General features: G+C 35.4%; 1 protein-coding gene across 1 annotated transcript in view; it reads right to left on the bottom strand.

Moving 5' to 3' along the window:
• Positions 1-14136, bottom strand: part of CPNE8 (copine 8) — a 93319-nt gene that overhangs the window by 26184 nt on the left and 52999 nt on the right. The window contains exons 10-13 of the mRNA XM_031601727.2: positions 13138-13179; positions 7866-7941; positions 2633-2686; positions 471-532 (exon numbers count right to left, since the gene is read on the bottom strand). Of these exons, the coding sequence (XP_031457587.1) occupies positions 471-532; positions 2633-2686; positions 7866-7941; positions 13138-13179 (234 nt within the window). The remainder of the gene's footprint in view (positions 1-470; positions 533-2632; positions 2687-7865; positions 7942-13137; positions 13180-14136) is intronic.

The following is a 14136-nucleotide window of genomic DNA, read 5'->3' as shown; positions in this document are numbered from 1 at the left end:
TTTGCTTCTGTCTCTACTTCCCTTTTGGAATGACGATAAATGAGAAATTGGAAGTGTTACAAACTTTATATAATTAGTATTGAAAAAATGTCTTTGATGGGGAAAGGCTCTAAATAAATGCCAATCTTACATAAATCAAAGAGCAGTGTAGTCAAAAGAAATAAAACAGCATGCTACTAATTTAATAGTACATACGTAATTTCCTATTAGTTAATCCCATTTTCACTGGTTGCTCAGGGATCATTACTCAACCTCATTATTTTTGTACCATTACATATTCAAACAGTATACATGAACTTCCATAACTTAAATGACATGAGTAACTTAAGAAAGTACAGCTTCTGCACGAGGAAACGATACAGTTCTTACAGGAATAACCTAGAGTCATCATATACAATGTACAAACAGAAATTATTAGTGAATTACAATGAGATTGTGAAAAGAGGAAAACTTTGTTGACTATCACATACCCGCCTTTAATATAGTCAAGGAATGAAACTTCTGTTTCAATTAGGAAGGAAAGCAGTGTAACCTGAAAGCAAATAAAGAGACAGATGTGACCTATCATTTCCCAAATAAACAAATAGAGACACATTCACAATGTTTTTGGAGGTAAAAAAAAAAAAAGTAACCATTTCAGAAACCAATTTTTGAAAGGGAAGAAACAAGTTCGTAAATCTGATACGATTTTTTTTTTTTGTGGTTGTTTTGTTTTGTTCTGTCTTGGTATGGGTGGTTTCTTTCTTTTTTTAAAGTGAAAGATATTGGATGAAAGATCACTTTCCAGGGCAGGCAAACATACGTTTTTTTCTTTTTGAGGTACTTACTGAGTACTTCAGTTTTGTTTAAAGAACTCAACTACTATTATTTATGCCATTTCTCATCTCATATCAGCAGTTGTATTGGGAACTGATACACACACATACACTTGAATACAGAAAAATATTTAAAGTGGAACATATGGAAGAATGAGAAGATGAGAAATTTTTTCACTATCGGTTTTGATCATTCAGGAATTTCAACTTTTTATGCAGCAGCTTAAAATGTGGCATTTTGAGTGCTCAAGTTGCAAATTTTAACTCAAGTGAAAAAGATCTGGCATCGAAGATATTCATATAGATTCATGAGGCAAAGAATTCACTCTATATTATTTTTGCTTTATTTACAAATTATGCTGTCCACATTTCTGAACCTAAAATGACCTCCTGAGTAGTAATGAATGGAAATGGATACTCTATCAGTGTATTTCTTTAAAATAGCAGTGAGATAGCAATCAATGACCTACATTAACTTTGCTAATTTTTTTCAAGAAGGCAACTTTCCATTAGTGAGAATGATGATATTAGATGGCTTGGAAATGGAGAAATCTGTTGGAACACCAAATATCTTGGGTGAATGACAGAAAGAAGTAAAAAAAAAAACTATAGGTAAACATACAGGAAAGTGACTATTCGCAGAAGATTAAAGGAAGCCTGCACACAGAAGGGCAAACGGGACAAAAAGGAATCAATATAAAAGCAATTATAAAAAACACTAGTAAAGAAGAAAAAAAGGAAAGAAAATTACTAACACCGAAGCACTTGTTGTAAATTTCCTGTTAATTTGAGACAAAAAATAAAGAACCCACAGTTGATTCTGTCTGCCCAAACATGAGTAAACAATGTTCTTTCAAGTACAGAGAGCCTGAAAGAACTTTATTCTAAGACTTTAAATAGCAAGATAAATAAATAAATACATACATACATACGTACACACATAAATTTAATGAATTAATCAGAGCTGGCAAGGTGAATTTTCACAAACTACTTTTTACGTTTTAAAACAGAGCTACAAAATAAGTGATAGTTCTCCTACTGATGAACAGACTTATACAAGAATGAGAGACTGAGAAATCATTTCTTCAAAGCTATACAGTTCAGAGTGAAAGTAGTCCTCCAGGCTTCACTGGGACTTTCCATGAGCAAAAAAAAAACCCTATGCTGAATGTGTTTTCAAAAGAACGTATCTAAAATCTGGTTTGATTTTCCAGTATACAGTTCTTCAACATTTATTTTCATTTTTTCGTGGATGTTCTGAGTATCATGGGTGCCAAAACACAGAAGATGTGAAAATGCTGAAGGGAATTATCTGCGTTGCTAACAAACGGTTCATAACAGAATATGAATAAAAGGACATTAAATTCTCATCCCAAAATAGCCTTAACAGAATTTTCAAGATAGATTTACAAGAGCTGTCGGCAATAAAAATTTATGACTCTTCTTGTTTTAGCATGAAAGGTATGACTTAGTAGCTTTTATTGATGCTAGGTGAGCATCAAATTGACTTTTGAAAATGCAAATATGTTTCAGACAAAATCTAATAGTGTCCAATCAAATAATTTCAAGAATCTGCCTCCAGCTTTGGTATAACTCATTTTTAAAATCATTGGCAACTTAACAGCACACTTGAAAACAACTTCTATCAACTTAAAAAAAAAACAAACACATCTGAAAATAAATGCTGTAGTACAGTAAATAGTTTATTGTTGTAGCTTTCACAGATGGTTCTATTCTAACTCTGTTATATGTCAAGTCAACTACTCTGTATTTCAAGAGAAAAGTATTCAGTAATATTATAAATTATATCTACTTACTGTTCCAGAGTTAATATACTTTTTCTTTTTTCCTTTTTTCTTTGGATTTATTACCTAAAAACAGAGACATACGTATTAAAGCACAGTCATTTTTCATTAAAAGCAAAGATAATTGTTAAGACACTTTCAGTGCAAAAAACAGAATCTGCAGAATCTAAATTTATTCAGTGTGCTTTCTACTTATGCACCTCAAGACTGGGATATACACAGATTTCAAAACCAGTGATTTATTTTCACAGTGCTAGGTAAGGCAGTGTTGTTACTGATATTCAACAAATAAGGGACTGAAACAACAGAAGTGAGAGTGTTCATTACAACTGAGTGCACAGTAGCTTTGAATTTGCACAAAATTCTGCATTTTTCTGTACTCCTGATTCTAGCGTTCCAGTGTTCTAAGTCATCACTTCTTTGTCTTACAATGCACCTCTTCAATTAATCTGCTCCTATCTTCATAGTGTTATCTGCGAAAAATGGGAATTGTCCTACCCCTAGTTTTTGTATGTGGTGCAATGACAGGTACTGCAATTGCAATGAAAGAAAGGCCGAGGTCATACAATCTCAAACCTAGCTTGTTATTTCATGAAATCTGGCACAGACCACCACCTGACTGCCAAACACAGTGCACTCTCAGGCACAAGAATCTTCACAGAACTGGACTATAAAGTATTATATCATTCTCTCAAATATCTTGAACCCACATTCATACAATCTCCCACTGTGGACATTTAAAAAAAAGATTGTTTCCCTTCTCAGGTAGGTAAGTCTCAGACAGTTTCACTAAATGTCCTGGAAAATGTACTCCTGTTCTATTCGTCATTGCACACAGAACTGGAAGCAAAATGTTATTTTGTTAATTATGTTGATCAGCTATCTCCGATACATCCAGGAAAACTCAAATTCTTCTTACTGCTAAGTTCTACTGTAAACTATGCACAGATGTTCCATGAATGACCAGGAATTAAAGCATTCCCACCTGAAATCTCAGCTACTTAATTGCTAAAAAATATTGCAACAGTAATTCCTGAAAACAGGAAAAGTAGCAAAGCCTCTTCCAAAAATTCACCCCCAACCAAAATGAAATCACCTTACATTCCTTGCACAACATAGAACTATGAAATGCAAATCAGAAAGAGATAACTATCATTGGAGATCTTCCCAAGCAGGCTAAATAAGAATGACTCTCTCTCTTCAGTTTGCCACACTGCTATCTGGTGAGTATTCTTCAAACCTTTTACTGTATAACACACAGGTGCCCTCTGTCACCCTAAAAAATGCTAAATAACCCATCCCCCTCCTAGCAACATTCCCCATCCCCCTCCTAGTGGCTGGACAGGTGAGCTGCAAATTAAAATCTGTATGCAGATGCAATGCAATAATGCTTGTTGAACCAGAATTTTAGCTGGAAGGTGACTCTTACTGACAACTGCCCAGAGCAGGAAGACGGAGGTAGCAAACTGCCTGCCTGATCCACGCTCCTTCATTCACAACTCTCCAATGGTCAGGCCTGAGTTAACAACTATAGAAAAGAAATATGCTACTAAGTGCCCAAAAGAAGATTCATGAGAATCTTCTGCTTCACTTAACTTGACAATCAGCATCTTAGGAATTGCTAGGAAATGCACTAGTGCTTGGACTAAAATGCCATGGGAAACAAGGCATCTTCTCGGGATCAAAGATGAATTAAATCACAGCTTCTCTCTCTCACAATTCCAGATACTATCATAGTAACAATCATTGTGTAGATTTTGCTCAAATTTCAGGTAACTGTATCACAATACTTCCTAGCCTCCAAAAGCTTTACACCCCTGCAAAAACCAAGGAAGCTACTTGAGCTCTTAGTGCTAAAAAAGAAGAGAGCTTGTTATATCAACGTTTCTAATTCAAAAACACTCAAACATTTCTCTGCCCCAAGGCAGTCTAGCTGTAACACAATTAAAAAAGAATTTGTTCAGTCTCCTTTGTTCCGATATTGCACAGACTGATCATGTCAAAGCAGTGGGAAAGCACAGAGGATTGTCATACGGGGAGAGAAATACTGGGAAAATGTATGCTATTGCTGGGAGTAAGATATTGATAGTGTATTTAAGAAACTGCATAATCACTGTAAGAAGTTATGACAGAATATTCCTGGTAGGGTAGGAATCATGTCAGCGATACAACATGAGAGGACAGTTTCACTGCAGAGTACTGTGTGCAGAGTACTGTGTGCAGTGAAACTGTAGAAAGCTGCTGCAAATTACAGCAACTCCATCGGGTTGATTCTGGATCTAAATAAGAACACTGCTTTAAGTTATCTTCGTCCTGTTTTGCACAGCAGCACCAGTGCTCTTCTTCAAAACAGAAGTGCAGCACATAATTGGAGCACCCTCCTTCCCCACCCTGCATTAGTGCTTGCACAAACCATCATGTCAGCATTTTAAGGAATATGATACATTACAAAATACTGAAGTGTAATGGCAGTAGACCAAGACCAAAGGATGGCTTAAAGAATAACAAAGATCTGGATACCACACAGAAAATAATGACAACAAAACAAAAAAACACCCTATTGCCTTCTCATTATTAGCAAAGCTATCTTTCCATTTTAATTTTGAGACAAACTAAGGATGCAAATTGCATGATGCTGGAAATCATGCTGCAAATGGAGAAGCTAACCTAAATCTTTCAAAAAGCGTACCTACAACCTGGAAAGTCTCAAGTATTTATGCTGAGGGACAGAAGAGGTCTTGGAATAAAGAAATCTATCAGCATGACCATGATTAAATTAGATCTGTTTTACTTCGAAAGCACTCTTGGGGGAAATAGAAATGAGAAAGTTCTCATCATGGGATTAAGACAACATTCAAGAAAATCTTACAGACAGGCTGCTCATGAGTTTCACCTGCCTGGACACGAGAGCCTAAATGCAGGAAAAACCTCTGCTATCAGAATGGACAAAGAGAGAACAAGAGAACAGTCTTTGAGACTGTTGGTCATGGAACCATCCTAAAAGCAACAAAAGCCCATTTGACCTCACAAGTCATCACGTGACATCACACAGAAGTGTCTGCATTAGCTGTATTTTAATTTGAAGGCAAAGTAGCTGCTATGTTAAAAGAGGAGATGCTCAATACCATCAAGACTACACTACAGGAGATTTGGTCAAAAAAAAGTATTCCTGTTTTCTGAATGGCACCAATGACCCCTGATGTTGATGTTAGGGAGCCTTAGATACTAATTCCTCCTGGGAAAGCTGGAGGGGTAAGATCAAAAGCTTGGAGGCCAAGGATATAGCTACTGAAGAAATACCAAGAAAAGAATCAAAGACAAAGTCACATGTCTCAGTCAGGAAAGAGCTCCAAAAATAAGAAGACAAATACTTTCAGGCACTTCCAAAACAACAGAAATAAGTGGAAAAAAAATGTTAAGTGCCCTTTTTTTTTCTTCAGTTCCTATACTTGGTCTCTGTGGACTAGGATTTGCTGACTCATTTCATGCTACCACAGCTCTTCTAGAGAATGGGAATGCTCACCAACATTTCCCATGAGAGGACTGTTTTTAACAAGAATAATTGTGCTGGCAACCAGACCCAGGAATGGGACGCGTTACTGTGGTGCAATGACAGCAATGTATTGTATGAGGATGAGTTAAGGTTTAATCAAATGATCAAGGCTCCACAAATTGAGACAAAATAAAGGCAATTTCCAGGAGGATGCATGGTTGCCTTTCCTATATTTCCCTCAGGAATTCTGGCAGATGGGGCATCTTCCTGAGTTATGTTCATTACTCAGTTGATACAAACATCTTCTAAGTTCATGAGAGTGGAGACTGCAGACTCTCCAATATGAAAGAAAGGAAAACAACTAAGCTAAAAACTCATGAAGAGAATGGACCATTCTTGTGGTTAGAAGCTATGACAGGGATACATATTTTATAATCAGTAGATGTTCATAAAGGATATGTTACAAAATTATCAGAAAGATACACCTGGAAACTGCAAAAAATGCACATTAAGAAGACAACCTTTAATGCTGTTCTTTGGGTCCTTCATGACTCCATGTCATGCAAGCACACAGCATTTTCTGATGTTCCACTGTCCCCAGTATATACCTACCATGGAGCAATAAACACAGCAGACTGTGCTCTTCCTAAAGAGTTTTCTTGTGTTGTATGAATATTTATATTTATAAATGAAAGATGGCAAAAATGAGAAAAAAAACTGACCAAAGAAGACAACAAAACAGTGAACATAAAATTAAAAAGAATGTTCGTTGCAAATCTCTGAAAGTCAATCTACAAAAGGCCTACAGAGGAAATCCTTCAGATTCAGCACTTCAGCTTACAGAAGGCAATGGGCACAATCCATTCACTTTGCCTATGAGCATATGTGAAACGGAGGATGCTGAAAAGCTTTCACAGAAATGGCTAGACAGAAATAGTAAGGAGAAAAAATCTATTCTGTTTGCCAAATCTTAGTAATCTCAGACATAATTAGGAAAGAAGTGTCGAATCAGGAATTTACTATCTTTGAAATACAAAAACTGTACAATTTTGGCAATGGGGCCCTGAGAAGACAGTGACTGTAGATGTAGTCTACATTTACCTACAATATAAGGGAAAGTCATACAGCAGTTAGAAGTACTTGAATTAACAACTGCTTGACAATCCCAACAGCTGGCAAATAAATTAATCCCAAACTGCAAATTAAAAGTATATTTTTAAGCAAAGATGGTAACTGACCAGGGCAAACAAACAAACAAAGAAGGTAAATGCACTGTCATTTGTAATCCTATCATAAAAGCTCTAAAAATTCTCGAGTCTGCACTGGAGGCCAAACACGTGTCTTTGCATCTAAGTAGGAATTGTTGTTTATTTAAATAAGAGAAACTAGCATCCAACTTACAACACGTGTTACAGTTGGTAAAAGAAGAAATAAATGACAAATTGCACACACGGAAATGGTTTATAACTTAGTAGTTGCTCCGGATTATGTCTAACAACCCAGCCATCTGAGTCTGAAGTTTTCTTGTTGCCCATATATATATGCACACATACCTACTAACTCTTAAACACATTTATGGAGCAACACATTAAGATTTTCTGCACTTCTTCAAAAAAGGGGAAATGTGAAGTAATCCCAAATTTGAATTAAATTTGACACACACTGTTCAGATTTAACCAGTTTATTACCATGAACACTGGAAGTTTTCTCACTTATTTTCTGAAGGTGAACAAAAAGACTCAGAACACCTACCTCATACACGTTGAACTGAGACTGCCCTCTCGATAACTCTCTGTAACTCGTTGTGAATTCTCCAATGAAATCATGACTATATAAAAAAACCAAAGAGACAATATTTACTACTTTAAACATATAGTACACACATTTATAAAAAAGAGAAGCACAACCAGTATGAACAAACACCCAAGAAAGCAGCAATAGCAAAACATGAAATTTCCTTCAAAAATTGTATTTTCACTTTGCTATGTCTTTAGTTATAAAAAAGACGACTTGATTGATGAGGTTAAATCTTTCTGATAGCTTCTGCTTAGCCTAGCTACACAATGAAGGCTAAGTTGTAAATTGAGCTTACATGTGAGGTAGATCACTGAAGAATCTAAGAAAACAGAGAGAGCTGTAAAATATTATCACCACTTTCTCACCGGATCACCACTGGCATCTTGCTTTAACACCAAAGCGGTGGTTACAAGCTTTTCCTTTCTGAATACTATTTCTGTTCTAAGAATAAATTCCACATTTCCATGCTCTGTCACTCACATTTTAAAAACTGCTTTGTCAACTCTTAGCCAGGGACATCAAACTGCAAAGTAACCACTGTGGGCAGGGTGGCCAGAGGGAAAGTGCTGGATGATGCTCCACTGTGAACGGCTTCTGGGGTCAGGGAGCAGAACCACAAAAACCACATGGCTACCAGACTAGAGTGAATGGAACATCTGGAATGGGCAGCAAGCACACAGCTACTGCCTAACAGCCTGCTACACAACTTCCAGGTGTCATGAGACCTTCTGTGCCCATCTCTGCCCTTCCTGGCTGAACTTTTCTCACTGCTGATCCAACTCCCATTTCCTCCTGATCCTCTCTCCCTCTGTTTTCACAGCTGTTCCCAAGAAAAGTACCATACCTCCTCTACACTCTGCTTTCACAACCAGTGAGCTATGATAATGATAATAATGATTTTTTTAATCTTTCCTTCAATGGTAAATGAGAATAGAGTGTCAAAGTTGTATGATTTTGTTGCTTGTTAAACTTGTTTTTGAGAAATACAGTGCATTTCTAATTAAGCTATAAATATTAAAAGCAAATTTAAATATTCCTGAGTAGCGCAAGAAAAGGAAAAATAGAAACAATCCATAGCAACATGAAATTTCTTACTTTATTAATAACAAAACAAACACAAAATTAAAATTCTCTATCTGAAACGAGTGGGAATTCAAAAATATCTGTAAATCATGCGATTAAAAGGTTCAGTCATCATGGCAATGCCAATGAAACAACTAAAGCATCCCACAGAAGGCTTGAGAAATACTATATAGCGAAGCTATTACTGACTACTCTGATTCAGAGCCACGAAATAATCCCCTTCCACTCTGGAGATTGGAAAATTGTTTCTGAGACAGACAAAGACTTTTCTTAAGAAACACATTTTAAAGATATTGTCTCCTTTTTCTAAACACTCCCTGGATTGCGACAACTATTATACCAGGGGAATAGAAGAACAGCATCGAAGCAATAGAACTTGAGAGCTATAGAGGCTGTGGCACATAAAATATATTTAATTTTGAGTCACCACAGCTCTGGAAAAAAATGCACCTTGCTAAAAGATGAACCTTTCCCTTTTATAGCAATTTTTAATAACAATCTTTAATTTTCAAGTCGTCTGGTATTTTTTTAAAAGCAGAAAATCAAGCAGCTTCTCAATGACTACATACGAATATGCTGTAGCAGAGGATAAGCAATTTCAGATAGGGCTTTTCTCTGGGAAAAATACTTTGAAATCTGTACTGCTTAGGAGTTACTATCTTCTTAATTCTATGAGACAATGGAATGCTTTTTTTTTCTTTGTGTCAATATACACAGACTGGAAAGAACTGAGCCAGAAAGATTTAATTCCTCCAACTAATCTTACTGAAAAGGTGTGGTCCCGGAGCTCTCTGCTCTATAAAGACCATCAGCTTAGACATGAGCAGTCCCTACTGAGATGGATGCACACCCTTCAATAGACTGGCTCTGAAAGATGAGTGCCTGCTGGACATTTGCCTTTGCTGGAAGTATAACTCATTTAGAAAAATATAACATTGATCCCTCCCAACATTCATGATTGCACACCACCTTACAGACTTCCTAATTAGTGTCTGAATTGAGAACCAGAAGGAGTTGTCTCTGATAGACCTTTGGCTTCCGAACACCAAACATTCCTAGACTTAGACACTTCTGTGCATGAACTGCATGTCAGAACTCTGAATCAGAGACTCTCAGTACATCAAACAATCACTTGAATCCCAACTCACTAAAACTGGCACTTCTGGCACTGTGCTTTGAAGTGCTGAAAATCACTTTCAGAATTGTCATTAGCTTTGGGTTTTTTTTTTTAATAATCTAGAAGGAAAAAACAATGGAGAAACTGTCAATCATCCCTAGAAATGTGTCAGTGAGAAGGATGAGAAGTCCAACAATTTAAAAATCAACTAAGCAGCTGGAGAAAGAGGTCATAGATGGAGGACAAGAAATAAGAGGAAAGCAGCTGGGATCTGAGATTTACAGTCTCTCTTGCAGTGCTCAGGTTCTCAGACAAATTTTTATCTCTTGCAGTGGTTAGATTCTTCAGGGATTGTTTTGGAGCCCCAAGGTTAGCATGGTATAATTTATTGTTTTAAATTTCAAGAAAAAATAACAGCATTTTATTCTGTATAACAGACCGTAAAAGCCAAGGTTCTGAAATGGCTTTTGCACCACATCTGCAAGATAACAATTTCTTTGAAGTTACTGGAAAAGCCTTCAGAAAGAAATAAAAACAATAAAAACAGTGTTGCTGATGTCCTTCATTTGTGGTCACACAGCCTGTAAATCAGATAAAGCTGATATGCCCCCTAAATTCTTATTACATTTCAGTGAAGAGCCATCTGCCTCACTGGTGGTTGCACCTCAAATCCCAGGTTTCTTTCCCAAACTTTGCATACGTACAATTGAGCTGCACCAATGCAAGAGTTTACGAGAACATGTTTTTCTTGATAAAATAATGATATATCAAATAATGCACATCTACATTATTACACTGCTTAACCAGTATTTGTGAACAGCTGAGTTACTCCCTCTCAGATGATTTCCTCAAGATCAAGTGAAAGAAAATAATTCTCTACAGATTATTACTATTATTATTATTTTTAACTATTAGTTGCATTCTTCATCCATTAGACTACTTTAATACTCAAGATTTAATGCCATGGATATGTATCATTACCACGTATCCTGAATCTTCCAAATGTTTTCAGAAATAAATGACATCAGAACTCAGCACTGCAAATAGTACCAAGCCAATATTTCTGTTGGGGATGTATAAAATATAAAAAAAGAATCCAGTGCAGTTAACTGTCCATATAGAACTTTTTTGCATTGCTTGATTAAAACCATGGAAAAACAAATTAAGTTAGAAATGCTAGGTCATCTAAAATAGACAAAAAGAAGCAAATCTTTTAAATGATAGGCTAATGTAAAGATGATCCAGTCAAGAAACTAACTAACTCTTCTCTAACTCAAGGCTGCTGAACAAGAGCACACTAAATCACAAATCAAGTATATGCATGGTACTGCTGTTTTTCCAACTGCAGAACAACCTGCAACATTCAATGTAACTTGCTTTGCTATCTAGCACGTTCCCTGATGATCTGTCAAAGGTTCTTCTTCCTAGGACTGCACATCTCTGGAGCACAAACAGGCAGTCCGGTGAGGTCATCAGCTACTGTATCAACTGATAATTAACAAAGAGTCCATGAGAAATAAAAATTAATATAATCTATTTAACAGCGGCATTGTACAAAACCTTGATAAACTAATTAAGCATCCTGAATAGGATCCACTTCAGATCCATTTGGCTAACTCGAAGTTAAATTAATAATGAATGTTCTTGCTATGATCACTAGTAAGTCATAAGCATCACCAAATGACGATTTCTTCCTATTGAGACAGATTCAATCAGAATGCAGAATACCATTTTGCCTGGTTTGATACTGAAATAGCTTAAATGATTAGCTCAATCTAGCAGCTTGATTTTTAAATTGTCTGAAGTTACATGAGATGAGTGCTGTCTCATCTTTAAGGAATTTAACATGTAAAAAGTCATTGCTTTGTATGCTTCTAAATTCAAAAATTCAAAAAAGGTGGGAAGCAAGAGGCAAAAAACCATATGGTTAGAGTAAGAAGGAATAAACGTAAATAATATTCTTCACCTTTTTTTTTTTTTTTTAGATGCTCATTTAACAGGTATTCAGAATGAGATGTAAGCAAAAGCAGACAATCTTTCACAGTGGCTGGAACAGAAGAGACTAATGACTGCCTGAATTCCACAGCATGTTGATGTTTTCACTCAAAATTGTGCCTATAAAATTATTTGTCAGATTTCTTCTTTTAATCACATCTCAGATTCAGATTTTAAAGGAAACAAGTCAGCAAATTGGGTTTAACAAAGATTAATAAAATAGGATCTTTCTTTTTTTACCAACTTGGAAATATTGTCTCATTTTTCATTTTCAAATTATTTTCACAAAATATTGTATCTTGCCTACAAATTATATCACATTTTTGAAGATTTGGCAAATTTAACTGTGAAGTAGAGGATGTTAATATAATATTAAATCTTTACAGTGATGCAGCTTTTTTTCTAATAATTTTAATCCTCATATTTTTAATTGCTTATTTATAAGCAATTAATGTTTTTTTGTCCCTCCAGAAAGTATCTAATGAAGAAGGATGAATTAGTTCTATGGGGTGGTAATTGCAGAGCATAAATATATGGTAAGAATGCTTATAAATCAACAGATTTCATGATAGAATCAAAAAGACAAAGATGTAAGTTGAGAAAGCTGAAACTGGTTTTGGCTCTTGTCAGCAGAGAAATGAATGACAGCACAGGGTAAATTTCCCTATTACTAACAAAAGATCTATTTGGCCACAGAAGAACTAGAAACAAGCTGCTTTAGCAATATTAGAGATGTTATTATATAATAAATAATATACTCCTAAGTATCCAAATTAACTGCTTATTCATGTATTTAAAAATATAAATTAAAATAATAATAAATAAAATAACTAAGACAAGTCAACAGAGAGAGAAATAGAAATCAACATATTTTTCTATTACATGCAAGTGCTAGTACCATGACTTAAAAATATACTTTCTCTCCAAAGTATGAAGACACAAGCTCAAGCATATATATATATGTCCAGTTCTGGCCACTGTATATTTACACATTCTTAAAATAAATAGAAAGCAATAGAAATTATGCCTTACCTTCCATCTCTATCCCAATCATACACCTCTACTTTAATTGTCCTAAAAAATTTGAGAAAAAACACTATTAAAATTAATATTCTAATGTACAAATTGAATTTTATATTTAAGTGCATTTGGATACCTCAACTGTGCCAAAGCTGGAAGACCAGATTTTCCAGTTGTTTCTTATTGTGAAGAAAACAGCAAGTCACTCAGGTTACTTGATATAAATTCATAAATGAATAGTAAAATACAGTAAAAGCTAAGGGAACAAATACTTCAGGGAGGTTTGTTATTGTTGTTTGTTCGTTTGTTTTCCTAATTGATTCTTTAAATCTTAAAGTGCTATCAGCCTTTTTAAGAAGGCTAACAAAATGAGACTCATGACAGTTATTGGTATTGGTATTATGTGGGAAAGGAATATCACCTGTGAAGCAGTAACACCTTTCAGAAAAAAAAAAATAATAACGTACCCATATTTGAGAAGAAGAGGAAGGTCTTCTTTTGAAAAGAAGAGAACTTGAGCAGGTCATTATGTAGCACAAATTCTTCGATAGCATAGAGCAGATTAAAAACAATACAATACCAAGCAGATCAAACTTTTACAATTCAACTTCACACATTTTGGTTGTTAAATGAAATTAACAACACCAGAATAAAAGGAAACTTCAATCTGGTAGATGGCATGAATCTCTGCTAAACAGTCTGCAATAGTGAAAAATGAAAACTCTGAAACTCACCCAAGATTTGGGGAAGGCCCTATAAGTGGCTACTAACAAAAGAAATCTGTTGTGCTTTTAACCCATAAGCTCCCTCTTACTCCACAGAGTAAGATGCTGCTTGGATATCTGACTAAAAAGGAAAGTGTAGCATCATTTCTTTGAATTCCCATAAAGAAAACAGACTAGCTTTTTAGTTCTTTCATCAACTTATGTTAGATAACCACCAGATTATGCAACCTAACCATGAATCTGGCTTCCTAAAATGAAATGGGATCAACAGATCATTAGAGTATGG

This window comes from Phasianus colchicus, chromosome 1 (assembly GCF_987193195.1).
Source record: "Phasianus colchicus chromosome 1, bPhaCol1.hap1.1, whole genome shotgun sequence".
Lineage (NCBI taxonomy): Eukaryota > Metazoa > Chordata > Aves > Galliformes > Phasianidae > Phasianus > Phasianus colchicus.
The sequence above is the reverse complement of the archived record's forward strand: the minus strand, read 5'-3'. Positions and strand labels throughout refer to the sequence as shown.